Below are 22,470 nucleotides of genomic sequence, written 5' to 3'. Positions count from 1 at the left end.
TATCAACTCCAGGCCTTTTATCTGCTTAATTGATAATGATATGACGAAGGAATTCCCCACACCAGCCCATGAAATAGCCCATGAAGTTGATTGTCCAATTACTTTTGAGCCCCTGAAATGAAGTGATTGTGTAAAAAAAGGCTTTAGTTCCTCACATTTTTATGCAATCTTTTTGTTCAACCCACTGAATTAAAGCTGAAAATCTGAAGTTCAACTGCATCTGAGTTGTTTCATTTAAAATTAATTGTGGTAATGTACAAAACCAAAATTAGAAAAAAGTTGTCTCTGTCCAAATATTTATGGACCTAACTGTACATGTGTCATGTGAGCTTTCTTTTTTATTCCACAGCTATACTCCAACCACACAGCATGCCAGGCTCTGGGGAACATGTGCGTAATGAACATGAATTCTGTGAGTGTGCAGAGTTCTGATGCCTGTGGTCTCTTCCGATACATATTCAGTAACACAGCCACACGTGGAGTGGTTCATTCCATCTCTTACTGGTAAATTATGCATTATGTGTCAATCTTACCCCTTAAAAATGTGTTGTGGTCATTATAATTGTGTTGAACAAAGTTACATGTGCCGTCTTTGTTGTAATTGACTGACTTGTAAAGTAACATTAAACTGGCTACAAAGGGATGTTTTGTAATCATAAAACTGCTGCATATTTAAATACATTTTGGTGACAGGTTCACTTTAGTATTATCATTTAAGGCTGTCCTTTTTATTTGCAGACATACATCTGACATATTATCAGTGGACTTACATCTGCTTTTTAGGCTGAACTTAGAATTCTTAAAAAAAAAAAAAAAAATATTCTCTTTCCGTACATCTGAATATCTGTACCATGGCGCTACCCCTGCAAGGTTTAAATCAGTGTTTTTCAACCAGGGTTTCTTCAGAGGTTGCAAGGGGTTCCATGAGCAATGACCATTTTGTGCCTCTTAGGTCAGTTACCTATGACACCAATAATCTTTTTGGCTATCTGTAAGCATGACTTACTTCCAACTGGATAATTTTAATATTGTCAGGTTCCCTAAGAGCAGATATTTATTTCCCTATATTAAAATATTGAGACATGTTGGATTTAATTCTCATTTGAATCTATAAATCTATTTGCTTACCACCATGCTCCTATCCCTTCTGTCACTATGGTTTGTAGACAGGCCCTTGGCATTGTCCCAGACAGCAATGGTATGCTTTTGTTGACACATAGGACCTGATTTAATAAAGCTCTTCAAGGCTGGAGAGGATACACTTCCATCAGTGAAACTGGGTGATTCAGCAAACCTGGAATGAATCTGGTCCATGAATTGAAAACATTTGCTAAAAAATAGCAAATTAAATCCATTCTAGGTTTGCTGGATCACTTAGCTTCACTGATGAATGTGTATCCTCTCCAGCCTTGGAGAGCTTTAATAGATCAGGCTCATAGGGAGAAGAAAGTGAAAGACACATGAAAAGTAGATGGAGGTTTTGTTTCCAATTTGCAGTACAGACATTTCTAATATGGGCAAGGCTTCTTCAGTGTCAGTGTCCAACAAAAAGTATCAAAGCCAAAAAACAAAAATATAGTGTGTTGCAGCTTAGAAGTCCTTAGATTAGTAGTGGCTGCTTTAGTTTTTTTTTTTTTTGCTTTATTTTCCTTAGGTGATCTTGGTAATAACACGTTTCCCTTAAAGTTTCCTTTTTACATAAGGTATAAAGGGATTAGTTTACAAAAATAGGATTTTTTGTGCTTTTTGTCCACTTCACAGAAAGTGACAAGAACATTGTGTTATTGGCAAGATCAGTGGGTCTTGTCTGTACTTGCTAAAAATGTTCTGTAAATGAAAAAAGGAATGCAGCCACTACATCTAAGGACTGGTAAGTCGCAGTAAAATAATTTTTTGGTTGCGGTATGCCTTAATGTACAACAGCTGCCTAATGAAGGGTTTGTCATACAGGAGGACCAATTTTCCATGGTTGTATTATGATGAGCAGCCAGGATTAGCAGTGCGAGTCCTTACAGCTTCTCCTTTTCCAGAAAATTTCAGCTTTAAGTGGGGTGAACAGGTAAGTCAAAATTTATTTTTTATTAGAAATAGAAATAACATTTATCCATTATTTAACACTGAGATTTTTTCTATAGTGATATATTTCCTTACTTTTATAGCAATTTCATTAATTTAAAAGACACATATATATATGTCATAGCATCATAATAATTTACTCTTCAATAAAATGTAGGAACCCTACTCCATGTAGGAGCCCGACTAGAGCGCAGACTAAAGTGCAGACTAGACCACTGTGCCTGTGCTGATTATTGATTTCTTCATTTAGAGACCCCATGATGATACTGAAAAAATTGATACACAGCTTTTGTCAAATATGTGCATGATAAAGTTTTCTCCCCGGCACAGCTAGAGATCCCGCTAGAACCTTCAGCATCCACCCCTTCCTTGTGTGTTGAATGGCTGTGTCCCACTGCTACTCTGTCATCTCTAGGGTTTTATACCTATTTTAAAGCATCATATTACCTAAAACCATTTTCACATTGTATGCCATGTTAATGTGGTATGGTTAATACATAGGTTTGTTTTACCTAACCAGGGTTCGTTCATTCATTTCAGTTCATGCTTTAAACATATTTCTCCATACAGCTGACGCACTTATTCAGTATTTCAGTGCCCTGTGTAGAGTTGCATGCAGTGCAAGGGTGGCTGAACAACACTGGTAAATAGAAAAATTAAAATGTGGCATCTTGTGAATGAAATTACATGGTATCAAATTATATTGCAGGCACAGAACACAAAACTGGTATTTATGGCAGCTCTGTATGATGTGAGAGGGAAGTTCATTGCATGGAAGTCCCTTCATGGAGGTTTACTGCAGGTAATTGAAAAACTTTATCACCCTAACCTGAAGATGTACTAGGAAATTCAGCATGTAATCTAAAAGAATATTAAAAAAGTGCCCTGGCTCTACACTGTGCACTCAGCTCCTCTTCATGCTAGCAACATTTCCTGACTGACAAAATATGGTATGCACATGACATCAGTCAAAGCAACTACCGTATTTTTCGGCGTATAAGACGCTCCGGCGTATAAGACGCACCCACTTTTAAAGGAGGAAAATCTAGAAAAAAAAGATTCTGAAAGATTATTCCCCTTCTGATCACTCATGTGCCAATTTATCCCCTTCTGATCACTGTGCCAATTTATCCTCTTCTGATCACTCTGTGCCAATTTATCCTCTTCTGATCACTCTGTGCCAATTTATCCCCTTCTGATCACCCTGTGCCAATTTATCCCCTTCTGATCACCCTGTGCCAATTTATGCCAGGAGGAGAGGAGAGAAGAAGCACGCAGCATCGCGGGATCGCGGTATCGGGTGAGTATGATATTTTAATTATTTTTAAAAACTGTGTTCGCTGTATAAGACGCACCCACTTTTCCCCCCCAGTTTTGGGGAAGAAAAGTGCGTCTTATACGCCGAAAAATACGGTACATATGTTGCATAAAATATGTTTCTTTTAAACCTATTTGGTAATACTTGGGTAAGCCTAATCAGCACTTAAAAATGTTTCTGCTTTTTTCTTTTAATTGTATTTTTTCAATCTTCATCAATATTTTAATTTTTGAGTTTCATTATTTTTTTTTTCTTTTAAAACAAACAATTAAAATTAAAATAATTACGCAACATATTATAATTGTGCACAATCTGATTAACTTAATACTAATACACTCAAATTAATGTTAGTGAACACAAACTCATTAAATAGCCAGTTTTTGGTAAAATATAAAATATTGGTTGTGCTGAGTAAACATCAGATATGTCAAGCCTCAAAACTGTGTGTGCCTGCTAAAAAAACAAAATAAATATAAATAAAAAAACAAAAAATTATGGCACCTTAAGTTATCGATAAGTGACAATTTAAATGCCTTAACAACCCTTCAATTTAGAGTTACCACAAACCAGGGGTCCCCAGCCCTTGGTCTGCGGCCCACTAGTGGCCATCTGACAGGTGGGCCGCGAGAGCACGGAGACCTGTGGTGGTCCGCGGCTCTGGCCGGTGCACCCCCCAGCGGGGCAAGAGAAGGACCCCACTTGAGAGGCGGGTGCACCGGCCAGAGCTGCGGACCATGTCTCAGGTACGGATCACAGGCTCAGGGCAGTGGGCGGGGGATATGTCTCTAGACACAACCCATCCACTCTCCCATTGCAGGCTTAGACGCGGGTTCTGGCATTATGATGCCACTCAGGGAAGTTTCTTATATCTCATATATTGGTGTGAACTGTGAGTCTATTTTGACCCTTCCAATGCCATGATATATGGGATGTATTACTTTTTTATTTTTGTACAAACTAGAATATTATTATAAAGGTTTTTTTCACTTTGTTATGTCTTCTTCTTTAGAGATTTCATAGAAAATCTAATTGTTTTTAAATAGATTACTTCTTTATCTTAGCATTACTATTGAATCAGTAGGCCCATAGCAGGAATGTACTGTGCACATCTTTCTGACCTTTTATAACACTATACTAAACAAGTAATATTTTTTGCTTGGCATTTACCTCCATCACTTGGCTGGTGTGGGTAACAGATACTAGTTTTCCTTTGTAAATTTGTACCTGATAGTTACATTTTGTCTGTGTTGCATAATGCACCTCTTGATGTTATGGATAGGAAAAACTATTAATTTAGTAGTGCAAAAAAATTATATTTATTGGCTGGTTTGCTTTCTTTACAGCTTTGTCCTGACACTGCCAAGCGCTTGGATGCTGCATATGGATTTGGAACAGCTTACAAACAAAATGTAAGAACCAGGTGGCATAATATTTCAGATAAATGTGCTTTTATAAGAGTTTTAGTGGTTAAACACCACTGGCTTTTAGTTTCAGATGAATTTCCTAGGGTGGAAGTACTATTCTTACACATGATAAGGGGGCATTGTCACCCAAAGGCAGGATGACCTTTAGCGGCAGGATCAACTAACAGGTGAAAACTAAACAAGACAAAATTCTCATTAAAAAAGCAAACACATTTAATATATTTTTTTAAGTTTATATGCAGTACAATTTAATTTTTTATAGGCACAAAAGGAAAATGACACTATATCTATTTTAGACAATCCCATGTAACATTTTGTTATATCACGCATATTATCCACTTGGCAGCTTTGTGAAAAAGTTCTTGTGTGTTACAAGAGGTGAAAATAAAAGGGATTGAATTAAAATAAGTACAAGTACGAGATGGTTTAATGTGCTGTTTCAAGTTTTGCTTTTTATTGCTAATAACTAGTTACTATTGTTTGTCTTTCATAGTGTGAGCTAACTGTATCCCAGATCCTCCATGACTTTCCAGAACCCGTGTTTTATGATGTGTATCTCTCCTACCGTGGAAGTGACAATCAGCAGAACATATGGCCTGTGCCTGTCTTAAACCTTAACCTTCAATACAATGAACAGTTTGTCAATTTTGGTAAGTCGCATTGGGTTCTGCAAAAATGTAACTGTTCATAAATACCTGCACTCTTCAATTGTCTTCACAGCCACAAATCAGATTTAGGAAGGTGTGGGACACTGAATCTCTTAGCGTGGCAAACATTATCAGCCAAGTTTTATATTGTGAAGAGAGAATGATTCTCTCTAGGCAGCTCTTACAGGTATGCTTGCTGAAGGCTGAATTTTTGCTCCAGTAGGTACTGTAGGGTGTGCAAGAATAGAAGAGCTGAAAGCAAAAAAGTAAAAAGTCCAGATTCAATTTTATTCAGACTCCTATGTCATAAAAAGCCTGCAAGTTTTAGGGGTCAAATGGTCCTCTTTTATTATCATGTCTATTTTATGTGTTGTTAAAAAAATAATGTTTACATTTTAGGCTTGAGAATAAAACCGAGAGGTAGAGCAATCATTTTTAACAAAAGCAAACTCCACTGAAAAAATGTGAGGGGAGACAGTCTGCAGATTTTCATGGTGCATAAAATGAAAGGATCCAGTATACCTATAAAAGATCCGTTTAAACCTAATTTGCTTCAAATTTTGTCTTTCTTTTTCTTTTTATCAAAGGGAACAATGTGAACAACTGGCTGCTAACTCGTCGAATATTTTTGGTTGACACCCTAAGTGGACGAGAAAATACTTTAAGCAGTTTACCCCATGTTATTCGAATTGCTTCTAAAATCACCTTCAGGTAAAAGAAGATTAATACTTTTACAGATAATTATCTGTAGGACTAATATTAAAGACTACCCATCCATTTGTGTACGCCCAATTATTGGAGAACAGGAGCAGATTGTAAGGCCCAAAGAAGGCTCGGGAGAAAAGTTAAGTGGATATGGCTTCTGAAAATACTGTCCAGAATGTTAGTGTTAGAACGCCAGCCATTAAAGTGATTATTGCCACCTCCAGGATTGCAGAGATTTGCAAGATTTAAACAATCATATCTACCTGTCATTACATTTTATGGTTTTGTATAGCAAGTAAGCATTATAAGCATTCCTCATTTCTTTATTTCCATCCCTTACAGCATCAGCTTGGTCCCAGGCACCCACAGAGGAACAATTTATCCCCCACTGATTACTGTAGAATACACAGATGTACAAGTACAAAATCCACAAAGCCAAACTGTGAAGGTATTATTCTATGTTAAATGATACAAAAAAAAAAATGAATACAGTTAAAATGATTTAGTATGGTCCCAAAGAGAAACTAAATAAAAAATTATGACTACCAGGTCTTTCACTGCAGAAGGGACAGACGATATCCCTTCTGCAACAGCTTTCCAAAATATACTTTTGTATAGTTGTTGTAAGTTGTATTCAATGGTTTGGAGCTGAAGGCTCTGTGCGGTCCACTTCAGATTCCTTAACACCACATTGGTCAAGCTATGTCTTTACAAGGGCAGAAAAGGGTTTTTCACAAACTGTTGCCACAAAGTTGGAGGTTTTTACTGTATGAAATGTGTTTCTGTACTGCTTTTACTATTCCCTTCACTGGAAACACCTAAGTGTGATGGTCAGGTGTCCAAAAAGTTTTTTGCCTTGATTAAATTACCTTTTTATCTTGCCACTGCAATGTAGGCTAAAAAAATTCCACAGAAAATATTTAGAAATACACAGAAGTTTTTTTTTTTCGAATCAACAGTTATTGCCAATTCAGCTAGCGCAAAGTCTTTGTATGGGCTTAACAAGTTCAGTCATGGCTTGTGTGCATAATACATTACGTTTATGCTTTGCTATCTGCTAGTAGACACAATTAGGCTAGGTACACACGTGCAATAGTTCTTGTCTGATAATCGGCTCAGGGCTGATATCGGATGAGTATCTTCCGTGTGTACAGTGGCCCTCATCCATCGTCAGAACGACCGTCCTGGTAGATCCATGGACAACGAACGATCGTAATGGAAGTGAAGGAGGACAGAGTGCAATGGGGTGCTGCTCCGTCATTCTCCCCCTCCCCTCTCTATTGAGCTGCACGGTGCTGTACATTCGTTCATGCATCATGCAGTCCTTTGTCGTTGGAAAAGAGTGTTAAGGATCTTTTCCAATGACAAATATTGCACATGTGTACATTGCCTTAAAGTTTTTTTTATTTTTGTCCTATGCAAATTTATGTTTTCATGTTTCTTTTCAAAATTGTTGTTTATTTATTATTTTCTATTTTTAGGTTTCATTCTCTGTTCAGTATGAAATGAGCCAGGCTGATTCTGTCACCCAGACAGATGTAAGTTATCCTAGATAAACGTAGGTGTGTTTAATGCCTTGTGTCTAGCATATTTATGATCCCTGTCATTGTATTGCAGGTTGCTTTAGGTGTTCTCGGTGGACTGGCCATGCTGTGGTCTCTTCTTAAAACGGCTGCTTGGAAAAGAAGAATAGGTAGCCAGGTCATTGACTTGCAGGTAAGATGCATGCTTCCTAAACTATAAAGAATAATATTGTGTTTTGTTATTATAACCCAAAATTTCTTTAATTACGTAGTGCCAGGAAAATTATGTGTAATTATACTTAATAGTAATGATTGTAGCTGTCATTTAAACACCACTTTCCTTTATTTTTAGACTGTGATTCAGTTTTTGGTTATTTATGCTGGAGTTCTGGCCAATGTTTTTTTCATTGTGACAGTGGGCACTGGTGTTTACTGGCTTCTTTTGTTCAAAGTAAGTAAGCATTTTTTATTAGATTTCTTTTGGTATTTAGTTGCAGAACACAGTTTTCACTTGTGACAATTTTACCAGCGTCATATTTGTTATAGCATCAGTTAATCAAAGTACTTCTCCATGTCAAACTCTTTTACAAATCTGTAGAGAAAAGGCATTGGGTGATGGGAGCATAAAAGAAAAACCTTCTACTGATGTGATTTATCTTTCTCTGATCTGCCTGTTTACTATGAATGGTTCACCTGGGCCAATAGTTATGATTACGATTCTTGATGACTCGCTTTAAGGCTGCTTGACTCCCTGAGTAACATCCTCACAGGCTTTTGAGCAAGCTGAGCTGTGCACATCTCATGTTCAGTTTATTTATTTTTTTTACTCCAACATTATTATGAAAACTAAGTGGCATGTGACAGTAAAGGTGCACATGCTTGTATTGTCGGGGAAATATGCCATCTTATTGCTGCTCTTCAGACAATGGGTTTCCTAATGACCGTTCTAATTTTTAGCCACATCATTTACCAAACTGGTTCAGTGACCAGTGGTTAATTGTGTCAAGACTTCTATTTGCAGAAGCTTTCACTAATTCTTTAAATGAGATTTTATGGGAGATTGAGATTGTAGTGTAAAGGGTTAACAGTTCTCTCAGATGTTTACAAAACTTCAATGAATGCCATTTCAATGCTGGTCTATTGAGTGTTTAGTGTTGTTTACATGAGTTTGTTTTAATTTCCTTTATTCTGTTTTTTAGGGTCAGCAATATGTCTCTGTGCTCCTGCCTTTATCCAGTGATGAAAAAAACTTTATAACTTATGTATCATGTGCGTTTGTTTTGAAGGTAACTTTATACAGTGCTTTGACATACCAGTCTACATTAGTTATTAGTAATTCATGGTTTATTTTGTTATAAAGCTTAACTCCAGCCTTGCCTTTAGTCTTGCACAGTTATATAGGCTTTTCTCCTGTACTGAAATTGCCTACACTGATCTTACTGCTAACCATCAGCTTCTCACAGAGCCCAGCATCATTTGGCCTTTTCTTTACCAGCCCTACTGCCTCTGCCCTTCCCATCCCATTACAAGATTTCAGCTATTTTGGTATTGGAGGCACAGAATGGTCAACAGGGTATTGCCAGCTTCAGTTTTCAAAAAGAATTCCAGCCTTTCCAGCAGCCACTGAAAGTCACTGGATTTAAAGTTAGATATGTAGCTAAAACAGATTTTATTTAGAAAGCGGGAGGGAACATTTTGTGACAGACTAGGTACCTTGTATATTTCGGGGGTCTTTCGTTGTAAACACATTTATTTGTTGTGATTCTCAATTTTTTAAAAAGTCTTTGTCTATTTTAGGCACTTCATTTCTTGCACACTCTTATCTCTCAGCTGACCATTGATATCTTTTTCATTGACTGGGAAAGACCCAAAAACAGAATCATAAAATCTGAAGGTAAGATTTTAATTTTTGTGTAAAGTTTCATTTAGTTGCATTGCTGTGATCCAGATATATTATGGCAGAGCCTGATTGGGACATTTTATTATTATTATTACTACACAGTATTTAATATAGTGCCGACATATTACGCAGCACTTTTACAAAGCCTATAGTCAAGGCTGCCCATCACAATGATGAATCAGTCATGGAAGCTAGCCTCTCATAATTTGCAGGAGACACAAAATTTTGCACTGGCACCTGGACGTGCCTGATCTTTACTTACTTACGTGCCATTTTACTATGTTTGGTTAGCTTTAAAGTATATCCATCTTAAAAATTAATGTTTCTTCTTCTTTGCTCCATCTTTGTGGTAAATATACTATTAAACATGTTTTGTTAAATTTGTTTGATTAGTGCAAAAAAATACCTGATAATCTTTCCAAAACTGCAGTGACAGTCTTTTCGGCCTTGCCGGGTACATCTCTGTAAACCAAAAACATGTTATGGACAAAAGGGGGGGATGTCTAGGTCCTAGAGTGACAACATACAATACAACGAGCAAGTATTATCACCCTGGGCCAGCAATACTCGGTTAGTGGCCCACAGGTGTTGCACTTACAGTGGTGATTCCAGTGTTACTAGTAGGATTACATGGTGAAAATAGAAGAAAAAATAGCTGTCACCACATCTAAGGACTATTAGGTTATAACTTTTTATATATATTACATTTTAAATAATTTCTGTTGTAGTATGGGTTCATTTTATTTTATTTGTTTAGGTGGTGAAAAGAGTGCGCCTGCACCTGTCAGTATTTGGAGGTCTTACTTCATTGCAAATGAGTGGAATGAAATTCAGACAGTACGCAAGATTAACCCTCTCTTTCAAGTTTTTATTGTTCTCTTCTTTTTAAAGGTATGTATGCTTTAAAAAATAAAATAACAAATTTCAGGCAAAACCAGTCAACCAACCAAACTTTGGCTAAATTAAATTGGTACACAGAAGGTGTGAATATATTAAGCAATGATAAATTATCCCAGCAGAAGAATCCCACTACTTAAGTACCATAGAGAGAGAACCTGCTAATCAGTCTTTTAAGCCTGCCGGCATTCACCTTAGCTGAAAAATAGTTTTGGGTGTACATGGTTGTTAATAACTCATCAATTGATGTAATAATTGCTTTCAAATAAGATTTTGGTTAAAGCATTACAATTTATTGGTTGGTGGAAGTTACATGTCTTTGAAATTCATTAGGTTTTATACTCCAAACAACATTACAAACAACGTGTGAAATGTCTTATTTGCCATTGGATTTATACTTCTCCTGATGCAGGAGTTCTGTTAGGGTCTACACAGATGCTGAATTTGTATTGCCAGACATAATCATTATTGTTTCTGGAGAAAATATAAAGAACATATGCAAATGGAGGGTGGCCTAGTCAATATTCTGTCTAGGTCTCTATTTTGTTTTATTCAGGCTCTGGTATTACTTTTATACAACTTAAACTCTAAAGATGTGTTAGTTCCGTAAATATCCATTGTCACAAGCTATGTTAGCAAAAGCTGCATGAGTGGTTATACCAGAAACCTGTAATATGGAACATAGGTCACCACCAATACACACTTCCACCACTACTAGCACTGAAATTAAATTTGTGCATGTAATATTCACAGTTTAATAATGCAGGTTGTAACTACATCTCAAATGGGTGAATTATGTATTTTTAAAATAACGTATTACCTACATATTAGGTAATGTATATGCTAATAGCAGAATTTGGCTGTACCCCTTTCATTTAGAGTATTTCCAAGTCCATCATAGTATATTTACACTCGCAGTTGAGGAAAGCAGGGAATTTTTATTTATTTCATTAAGCTAAACAAAAACGCTTCAAATTCAAGTTTTATGTTTTTTTCATGCTAATAGATTGTATGTATTTGAATCTTTTAAACAGAAGGAATAATATGTTAGACTTACCGGCTGCTGTATTATTGTACTGTTTAATTATAGGAACTTTATATTGATGCATTACTAATGGGTATGTTTTGTTCAGATTGCTGGTTTTGAAAACCTGGCATTACGCGATTCATCTTCCAGTCTCTCCAGAGATCCCCAGGATTATAAAGCACCATGGAGCTGCATTCTGCGCTATGGCGTGGCATCTGCATTGTGGCTTGGCTTTGGTTGTTTACAGGTAATAGTGTGAATGGGAAAGGCTTTCTGCCAAAAAGTATTACAACATTGACCTTTAAATACCTATCTTTTGCTGTCTGTTTTTAGATTCTCTTTTTTTCTGGAATTTATGAAAGATTTGTGGAAGACAAGATCCGACAGTTTGTTGATTTGTGTTCGATGAGTAATGTAAGTATGTATTGTAATGTTGCCTGATTTGGCCACTTTTAACTAAATTAGACAATGATTATTATACCTGTGAGTACCAACAGACCTAAAAAGAATACCCACAGGCCTTTTTAGATCTTTTCTGCAGACTACTGTTGTTTTTCCCTTGGATCTAGACAGGCTTTTGGTGTCCACCTGCACTGAACATGCCCATTTATGTCATATGAATATAAATATATTAGGTGTGATTGATCTCCTAGTCTTTCTTTGCTAAACTTAAGGTTAGCCACCCCTTGAGTATTAATACAGGAAAAAATAAATGAAGGAAAGAGTAAGGGATTAAAGGTTAAGTGTAGCGCTTAAATTTAAAGTAGAGCAAAGTATATAATATACAATCATACAGATAATAAGTCTGCGCCCCATTACCACTTCATGGGGTATGGACTAAACACCTGGACAAAAACATCTAGTAATGTCTTAGTACTGTTAGACATGCTGTGACCCGACTCGCCTTTTTTGGCCTCTATAGGTGTATATTTAAGTTGCAGTTATTCTAAATGTGAAATTGTGATTTGCTATTGTGACATACAGATGGATAGCAAGACATGGTTAGCAGTAATGACATACAAATATATAGAAAGACATAAGTAGATACATAATTCATTATTCATTACAAAGTATAACTTGTTCAATAATACGGTAGTGAAATTGGATGTAGGAACAATAACTATCAATCAAAAACACAATTTATTGAACAATAGCATGTATTGTACCGTAGAGGATTGTGGAAATAGGTATAGTAATTACTATCTTAATTGTAAGGTGTCTGGTGGTGGTTGTGTATTGATAGGTATGTACGAAATAGTAACTGATATTTATCACATTCTATTCTGGTATGGTATGGTATGGTATGGTATGTAGAAATATGAAAGGGAAGGATATTAATCCTTATTCGAGTGGGATATTAATTACTAGGTATTCATTATGTTTTGGGTAATATTAAATTTTAACATGTTAGGTTAAAACATTTTGGAGTAGTTGGATAAAGAAGGAAAACTTACATTAGACATATATTAGATGATGACTAGATCACCAATATATAAATATATTTTTTCTTTCAAGTTAAAGAAAATAATTTAAATGGTTTTAAATAACACCTGTAAGTCCTATGTTAGCACAGTGCTACTTCTGAGCAGCAGAGAGAGAAATTTATGAAGCAGCCTGCAAAATTAAAGTCTTATTTATCGTGTTTAGTATTGATTGTGAGACAGAGGTGATAAATGTCTTCAAATCACAACCGAAAAGCCAAACTCTGAGTATTTTTGAGTTTGCTTAAAATGTGTTATCAAGATTCGCCCATATATTACATATATGTATAGTATATCTTCCACTGTTGTTCTGGCTGCTGATAGCATTATTGTGCATCCTATGGACACAGACAAAAGTGTCTTGTCTTCATCCTCCACCCACTTGGTAATCTACAAAAACACTTTTAATTGTTTTATGGTGTTAGGAGAAGGGTGGAGACACAACACCAAAATGTCAGTGTCTAATGAATAGACTTGTACACTTCAAAATGATTACGTTAATACATTTATTGTTTATTTCCACTGGCAGATTTCAGTATTTATTTTGTCACACAAGTGCTATGGATACTATATTCACGGCCGCTCGATCCATGGGCATTCAGACACCAATATGGAGGAGATGAACATGAATTTAAAGAGGGAAGCAGTAAGTGGCTGTGAAAATCCTCAGTTTTTTTGTAAAAAGGAAAAAATACGATTGTAAGGGGCAGTGCCACAGTGTTCTACATTGATATATGTCCAATACCAACCTAATTTTAAATGGTCAACTTTCACACTTATTACAGTTTCGCAAACAGTTGTCTTAACCTATTAAATACTTTCCTCTCGACAGTCTTAGTCACAAAATTGTTTTCGTGGTTTCTACTGGGGGACCTCTTCTGTAAGGAACCTTTTTTGGTCCAAGAAGGTGTTAAGGCAGAGGACATTTTTTTACCTTATGTAGTCTTTAACTTCCACTTTAACTAGGACATATTTCTTCTATCCTTCTGTCTGGCTCAGATTTATCAAAAGGAGACATCTCTCTATTATCTGGAATTGTGAGAATCTTTTTCTCAGCCTGAGGAAGACTGATACTTTTATTATCCTGGGTGGGTTCTGTAAGAGTGCTCTGGCCTCCACTAGAGAATATCATTGAGACTTATGGTCTCATGGATCAGGCTCCCCTCCTTCATGTTAAGGCACATTGTCATAGATAAGTAAGTGCTTCTTGCTTTTCAGCATCAAGATTCTGTCTCTCAGATTTGTAAGGCTGCTGCCTAATCCTATGTTCACACATTCTTTAGGTTACCAGTCTACCTGGTGGAGGTGTTACAGCCCCATCCAATGTCAGCTTCATTTTCAGGTATTTCAGGGAGCTCTTTGAGCTGCAAACAGTTTTCAGTTAATAATTGGCTTGTTAGCAATTGTTTCATGTGTTTCCTACCTTTCAGTTGGACTGCTTTTGAATGTCCCAAAATTAAGACTTCCTGTGCCCCTGAATAGATGAGAAAAAAAACAGGAATTTTACTCCCACTCCTCTGTGTTTATCATCATGCTCTTAGTATTGTTTTTCTACAAAACCAAGGCATGTTGGTAGTAGGAGGAGTTATTCTAGACTCCAACATTTTTTTTTGGTTTACCAATGTCTAGTCCTCTTGTAGGGGGATGTATAGTGAGAGTCTTCCTCTGCCCCCCCCCCCCAATGTACTCCTAATTTTGGCTACAAATATTCTTTAAAAAACATAAGTAAGTTACTATCAAAATGAAAACAGGTGCACTATAAAAAAAACATCAGGTTGTACTAAAAACCTAAAAGTATAGCTCTGAGCACAAAACAGATCAATATTAGATGCTTAAATGTGTGTTGTGATTTCCTATTGAGAACAGAACAGGCACTGGATCTCAACTAGTAGTACCCCAGTGAGTACTTCAGGTTTAGGAGTAAATCTGCCTCTTACTGTAAGCAGCTCCTGCATTACATAAAAAAATTGTTTCTTGATAGAAGGAAACAGTAAGCTCTTCTATCCTAAAGCCACCCTTGCTTCAGCAGTTTTTGAAAATAAATATTTTTTCAAAATGAAATTAAGATTTAGGATATGCATTTTTAGTTACAAGGTTCATCACAGTTACCTTTCATGGCTATACAAAAAAAAATATGGAAATTGAGTTCCACACCTTGAAGTTTTTTAAGTCTAGGGTAAATTTTATTCAATAGATGGTTTAAAAAATCAAGACAATGCATTATGATTTTAGTTTTTTCCACATTAATGTATATCCAAATTTAGTTTAAATTAATATCTATTTGTCCATAAATTTAATGTCTCGATCCTATAATTTGTATACTTTTTATGCTTTTTGATCATATATTTTTTTTTGTTGCAATCCGTTTTTATTGTTGTAATAATTACAAAACAAGGCTCATACATAAAATGGCACATACAAAGACACAAGGCCACATGGCCTGCAAATACAAAGATCCATGGTACAAAAAGTGTCATTTTATAACTTCAGTGCAATATTAAAATAACAGTTCTGAAAATAAAATGGAGTCACCTGTGTAGAAAACAAAATGGCGCAAAGTAGGTAGAAGGAGTATCACAGGGAGTGAACATCCAATAACAAACATTAAATAAGTAACCGACTGGCCTCTCACCCGAACAGACTTTCGTATTATTAAAGAAGCCCTCAAACAGAACAGGGGTTCCAACTCCCATGTAGTCCACCACATTTATTGCCAAAGTGGTCTGGACTGGGGCGATTCTTTGAACCAATCCCAAGTCGACCATGTCAATTTGTATTGCTCCAGCTTATCCTCGTCTTCAGCTATTTGATCATATATTTTTGACTTATTTTTAACTAGAATTTTTGTGCCATGGTTTGCGTTTTTATTGATGTCTGTTCTGTTGACATTGTGCTTATATGCATATTATTGTTATGTTGGAACTGATCAAGATGTATAGCTGACACATTATCTTTTGATTTGAAGCATCTGTTTGAATATGCATTTAAATACATTTTATAATGGACTTTTGTGGGGAGTTGAGCTTCAACTCCTATTTTCTATTCTATTTCTATTTTCCTATTTTCTTTTCTAAAAATAATTAAAAATATTTAGCTTCCTGTATTGACAAGGATGTAGATTAAGGGTTAGACATTGTAAGTTGTGGTTTCTTCTTGTACCCAGCTTGCTGTAATCATCAAACAGTTTTTGTATTTTATATGTTTTCTGTATATTAGTATTAACGGTAATTTCATTGCGTCTTCCCTGTCTCTAGGAGAACATGTGCAGTCAAAGAGGGCTACAACCAAACTCAGATGTTCAGACCTTTCAGATCTCTATCCCTGGCAGAGTCCGAACCCAGTTTGACCGAATACATGACAACCTAACAAGGGTAATATTCCTAGATAATATCAAGTGCAGATTTATTACTGCAGTCTATAAGGAACCTAAAAAAATACTATTTTATTTTTAGAATCGTGGACCTTCTCGGTTTTTACAAAACTCACCAACCGCATGTGAGCAGAGCACAAAGGCTTACCACACCATGAATAAATTCCTCAGTGCTTTCATTGACCATGTACGTATCCTGTCTGGATGATAATCTTTAAATCCCTTTCCCCTTTCCTGACGGTACATCTTTTGAATACAGAACTATAGAAGTACAGTATATGTTCCAATTATTCGTGACAATGTAGTTCATGTGCTTTATTTTATCATTTTCAATGTTTAATACATGCTGTGTACACACATAAAGGATCCATGTTCTACTGCAGAATATAAGTGAATTAAATATATATGAGTTATAACAAAACTGAACTAGAAAATGTGTCTCCCTTATATCTCACCCAAAATCTATTGGCTGTCTCTTTAAACGCCTAAGGTTTTTGATCAGACTGGAAAAAATACATTTTTTGATAATTATTATTAATGTTATTATGAATAAGCCTGCCAGATGATTTCATTGGATCAGAGGTAACATTTTCTTAGTTACCTGTGCACTGCAAAGTCCCAGACACAGTAATATGTAGTAACTCCAGAGATCTCTAAAAGATCTAAACCTATCCAGGTCATAACCTCTGGGCTCTCCTAACTGGGGATACTTGACACTAGCTACAAAGTCGGTGGCTCAGAGCATTAGGAGGAATAAACCTGCATATTTTTGGAATGTGGCAGGAAACCCACGCAAACACAGGGAGAACAAAATCCTTGCAGATAATGTTCTGGCTGAGATTCGAACCAATGACCTAATGCTGCATAGGTGAGAGTTCTAGCCTCTATGTCAACCATGTTACCTCTCATCAGTGGCACAAAGTTGGACTGGAGTAAGGGCTAGTACACACAGGCAGAATTTGTGCTTCACAACTATTTCCAAACCATTAAAGCAATCTGATTTAATATTTATTGTAGCTAGTGAACATAGGGCTTCTGACCAATGGATTTCTTGTAGGAAAATTGATCAGTCAGGATTTGGCCCAATAACTAAATGGTATCAGTAGTTACTTGTTGTTACTATAATGTGTATGTTATGATGAAACCTGAAGAAGCTTTTTCTGTTTTTTTCTCTAAAGGCCTTTAATGACATGGATTACTTTGTGAAAGACAAGTTGCTGCTGGAGCGAGTGTTAAGCATGGAGTTTATGGAGCCAATGGACAGGAGTATTTTTTATAATGGTATTGTATTTTTCAGTTACACAACTCTCATTCAAAATTTCTTACAGTTAAAAAACACAAATTTGTCTGAGTTTCCAAAATATTAGAAAGATTGAAGCCCCAATCTTTTTCACCCCCAAGTTCACTTTGACACACACTGTCTGGGAACCTTTCAATGGGATTTGTGAACTGTCACAAATGCAGCCATATATTAGTAATGATCTAAACATCCCTGCAAAAAAAAAACCATCCTTTATTTTGTTAATTTACTACACAACTCAGTTGCTTTGCAATCCATATGGATGCAAGATACATGTTTCAGCCACAAGGACTCTGAGACTGACAACATATATATTTTTTGTCTATTTTGTTGTGAAGTGGCTATGCTGCAATTTTACTAAAAAGAAATAAAGCATCCATTTTAACTGCATTGATGTGCTGATCATGGCCTGTATTGAGATGGCTTGAAAATTCTGTTCAGAGCTGACATAGGTGCACAAACCACTGAGACAGTCACAAGAGCTATTCCCTGACATACACTGTGCATATGTTTGTAGGAAGAATGTAAACGAGGACACTGCAAATAACAACATTGGAAACCTTAGAATTAGTGGGATTAGTTCTAATTTAGCACATCCCTGTTCAGTCTGCCATAATGGAACACTGCTGTCAGTAGCTCCATGCAATTCTTTCCCTTTCAGATATGGGCAGTTCTGTGTCCTATATTTATTTTACTGGTCCTGGTAAGCTAGTGTTTCTGCTTTGATGAAAACGCTTTCAGCGGCTGCAACCAGTCTACTTATCTCCTTTGAAGCCATGTGTCTTGTGTTCCAAACAAATTAACAGATTTATTTTTTGGAGCTAGAACGAAGAATATTCTTTTTTGACTTTAGTAAAAAATAGGAATATAAAAAAGAACCAAGTTAGCAAAGTTATTCTCACATTTTTCTTTCCCTTTGTTGTTGCTGTCAGAGGAAGTTTTTGAGCCTTTTTCAATGCAAATTAATTCCCCCATTTCTGTATTGTTTAAAATATTTTTTCTCTTATCTCCACAGATGAAAATCATTCCTTCAGTGATGTTCTCTTTTATGGTCATGAATCAACACTGCTCATCTTTGATACTTTGTTTTTCTGTATTGTGGACATCATGTCACAAAACTTTGTTCTGGCTGCAGTCATCACTTACCTGCAGCAAGAGGTAAGTTTTTTTTTTTCTGTTTGCATTTTCACAAAAATAGATGATGTACATCTACATGTACTATTGTCAGACTGCACATTGTACTCCTAGTAAGACTCCGGACCTAAACTAAAAATCTTTACTTTACATAAAAGGTTAGAAAACCCTTTTATATAAAATAAAAATAAGTACAAAAAAGGGTGCATCACCTCCCCTTTCAGCAATTAGGACAAAATGGGAGTGCAGAGATCGGGCATGCGCAGAAGTAGTCTTTTCTTTAATGGAAAAAAAAATGCCTATGCTTATGCTTGTGCAGTGCGAGATCAGGCGACAAACGAAGAAGGAGGAAGAAGACCAAAGAAGATGGCAATGCCTGGTGCTTCCTCTGCACCAGGCTGAAGAATACCTGGGCTGCACAAAACCCGATCGAGAAAGGGCCTGGACCTGGCTAGAATGCCAAGGATGGACTTTTTAGGCATTCAAGCTTTTAGAACAAACTTCGATATTAATATAAAATATTCTAATTTTATTTTACTGATGTTTTTATTATTTTTATTTAAAGTAAAATAAAATTTGAATATTTTTTATTATATGGAAGTTTGTTCTAAAAACTTGAATTCATATGTCAACATCATGGGCATTAATATGGGACCTGTTTGGGAATATAACAGCCTCTACTCTTCTAGGAAGGCTTTCCCCTGGCCTGTGTAGTCTGTGTGGGAGTAGTTGGTGGTCATTCAGTGACGAGATGTTGCACAAGAAGACATGGCTCACGGCTGACCTCCTCAGTTTCAGTAAGGTTAATATCAAGGCTCTGAGCTGGTCACTTGAGTTGTTCCACCATAATTCGTTAAGCCATGTCTTTATGGAGCCGGCTTAGGGCAGGGGGTCATAGATTTGCCGGAAAAGTACATTCCCTTCTCCAAACTGTTGCCAGAAGGTTGTGATTTTCTAGAATGTCATTGTATGCTGTAGCATAGCAGCCACTCACTGGAAATACCTCAACTTAATCACTTGGAGGGGCATCCAGCAACTTTTGGTTATTTAGGTAGATGTGTTGGTCAGGTTGCCACAAACTTGATGATGGAATTGTAAATGTGAGTATAAATACAGCACAATTCCTTCAGACTCCCAGCCCAGCACAGGGAAAAATTATTCTGATGTCTGGTTTATAGGTGCTCATTTTCATGCTAGTAAACTTAAATGCAAATAGACCTACTTTATATTATTATTATCCAGTATTTATATGGCGCCAACATATTACGCAGCGCCTTACAAAGTCCATTGTTAGGTCACTAACTGTCCCTCAGAGGAGCCCACAATCTAATGTCACTACCATAAGAATATGTCTTTAATACAGTCTAATGCCAACATTGGGGCGGGGGTGGGGGTGGTGGCAATTAACATAACTGTTTTTGGATTGTGGAGGGAAACCATGGTACCTGGAGAAAACCCACACAGATACAAGGAAAACCTGCAAACTCCATGTAGATAGTGTCCTGGCTGAGATTTAAACCTGGGACCTAGCACTGCAAAGGCCAGAGTGCTAACCTCTGAGCTAAATATGATATTTTTACATTTAGAGAGCTCAGTTATTTGGAACGATTACTGACAATGAGAATTTCTTTTTTGTTAGTGTTTCCGTCACATCCGTGGAATTGCAGGACAGAAGAACCTGGCGTCCAAGACTCTAATTGATGAAAGATTTCTAATATGAGATTGTAATTGTTTACTTTTTGTTAACATGTTTTTTCACCTTTTTGTAAATGTTCATTTTTGTACTGTAGGAGATATATTTTTATATCTTTTTATCATTTGTGGGGGTTTTTTTAGGCTAAATTCTGTACAATATTGTTTACATGCAACTGTTATTTAATTGCGGTACTACAACCCCTCATTCAATAGGGAAAAAAAACATTTCTAGGATCCCCTTTGCTTTAATAATCCATAATCTCTTCTTCTGTATATCAATGGTGGTGAAGGTAGATGCAAATACATCATAACTCTTAGAGAGGCCCAGTTGGATACTTTCACTTTGGCCATTTGCCTACCAAACAAGGTATGCTTTGTTGGGTACTTGCTTCATTGCCGTAGCACAGGAGGTACAGGAGTTATACACAAAACTGTTACAAAAACTTACTTTTATAAATCTAAACAGCTCTTCCACTAACATAGAAATGTTTTTGTTTTTTCCGGAGTTTCTTGTTTTGGCCCTGCTCATTCATTCCTTTAGGCCTTTTTTTTTGATCAGCGAGGCTACCTGTCTCATTAAACAGAAGGTTTTTAAGTAGGGATAATTCAAGTTCAAGATTTGCATATAATTTTAGCTGCCTATGTGTCTGGATTTTCTGATTTTATATGCGGTTACTAAAGATAACCATATGCTTTATTCCAACTATTATTCCAACTTCCATTCAATGAAGACCCAGCAGTTTTTGATAGCCTTTTGTAAAGGTTTATAGCCTCCTTTTTAGAGAAACATTCTTGTCAACTATATAAATAAATCCACCAACTGCCATGTTGACCAGAAGAAAGTTTAGATGTCTTTGGACTTTAAAGGTGCAAATCATGGTGCTCAGTAGAAAAAAAGAGAAAATATGCTTTTGGGAAGGTTCTCAAATTTGCAGTTTATGGTGTAGCTAGTATGGGTTAGTCACAATCAGCTGAGCTGTTCTATAATATTAAAGATATGTGGATACTCATCATTCCTAAAGCTTCTTCAGCTGTATTGATTATCAAGAACATACCCCATTGTTTATAACTACATGAATTAGGAGTGACCCCTAATACACTCACCATGAAATGTGTCAAGGTAGATGCTGACTGTGCAAGAACATGGATCTGGAGCTATGAAAGTGTTATGATATGATAGATATGCACCTTCAACACTTTCTTCCATCTACATATATTGTATATTTATTCCAACATCTTAGACTGTATAGCACAATGGACATTGTATAATGGAAATATAACTGAGAGGTTTCACAAACTTTCACACCTCCCATTATGTCCGTGTTCCCAGACACATTTCATGTTGATTAAATTAAAGTAAAGCGCGTTGTATGTGTATCTATAACTCTGGGTGAGCACCTGTCACTTTTTTATATTAAGTTTTCCAGACAGATTTACACTACTTTTAGATTGGACAGCAGGCTCTTGGCACTTGACTTTGACCTTTACAGTCTTTAATATGTGTGAGTGGATTTAGGAGGGATAAAGTGCTGGAAACACTTCATTTCTTATGATCTGATTCAGATCATCTTTTGTTCCCCCACAAAAATGGCAGTTAGCAAGTGCAACATATTTTTGACTTGTTTTTGGTATTTAAATATTTTAAATAAAAATGTTTTTGTGTTTTTTTTAACTTATTTTTTGTAAATGATTTTTTTAATAAACAAGGACAAACACTGAAATGGTGTTGGCTTTTCCTTATGTAGACCAGTTTACAAACACAGTATAGTAAAATTGCTTTTCTCAACCTTTGTGCCCCTGAGAAACCCTTGAAAATATGTCAGGGAACTCTTCATAATAACTGCTAAAATCGATTTACCGTATATACCCGAGTATAGACCGACTTTTTCAGCACCCAAAATGTGGTGAGAAAGTCACCCTTGAATTATACTCCAGACAGCTGTGTGGGTCCCTCCCTCGATTGAGATGCGGAC

At 36.3% G+C, this 22,470-nt stretch overlaps 1 protein-coding gene across 1 annotated transcript in view; it reads left to right on the top strand.

Moving 5' to 3' along the window:
* The window catches only part of TMEM67 (transmembrane protein 67), a 32,386-nt gene extending 10,168 nt beyond the window's left edge, over window positions 1-22,218 (top strand). The window contains exons 9-29 of the mRNA XM_072413244.1: window positions 350-504; window positions 1,951-2,059; window positions 2,786-2,878; window positions 4,738-4,803; window positions 5,312-5,468; window positions 6,053-6,176; window positions 6,513-6,618; window positions 7,652-7,708; window positions 7,788-7,886; window positions 8,046-8,144; window positions 8,893-8,979; window positions 9,491-9,587; window positions 10,351-10,484; window positions 11,624-11,764; window positions 11,851-11,931; window positions 13,528-13,644; window positions 16,253-16,369; window positions 16,451-16,555; window positions 17,547-17,649; window positions 18,684-18,826; window positions 20,442-22,218. Of these exons, the coding sequence (XP_072269345.1) occupies window positions 350-504; window positions 1,951-2,059; window positions 2,786-2,878; window positions 4,738-4,803; window positions 5,312-5,468; window positions 6,053-6,176; window positions 6,513-6,618; window positions 7,652-7,708; window positions 7,788-7,886; window positions 8,046-8,144; window positions 8,893-8,979; window positions 9,491-9,587; window positions 10,351-10,484; window positions 11,624-11,764; window positions 11,851-11,931; window positions 13,528-13,644; window positions 16,253-16,369; window positions 16,451-16,555; window positions 17,547-17,649; window positions 18,684-18,826; window positions 20,442-20,522 (2,271 nt within the window). The 3' untranslated portion in view covers window positions 20,523-22,218. The remainder of the gene's footprint in view (window positions 1-349; window positions 505-1,950; window positions 2,060-2,785; window positions 2,879-4,737; window positions 4,804-5,311; window positions 5,469-6,052; window positions 6,177-6,512; window positions 6,619-7,651; window positions 7,709-7,787; window positions 7,887-8,045; window positions 8,145-8,892; window positions 8,980-9,490; window positions 9,588-10,350; window positions 10,485-11,623; window positions 11,765-11,850; window positions 11,932-13,527; window positions 13,645-16,252; window positions 16,370-16,450; window positions 16,556-17,546; window positions 17,650-18,683; window positions 18,827-20,441) is intronic.
* Window positions 22,219-22,470: the final 252 nt, after the last annotated feature.

The sequence above is a fragment of the Pyxicephalus adspersus genome, chromosome 5, assembly GCF_032062135.1.
Source record: "Pyxicephalus adspersus chromosome 5, UCB_Pads_2.0, whole genome shotgun sequence".
Lineage (NCBI taxonomy): Eukaryota > Metazoa > Chordata > Amphibia > Anura > Pyxicephalidae > Pyxicephalus > Pyxicephalus adspersus.
Note: the sequence above shows the minus strand (reverse complement) of the source record. Positions and strands in the feature narration are given on the sequence as shown.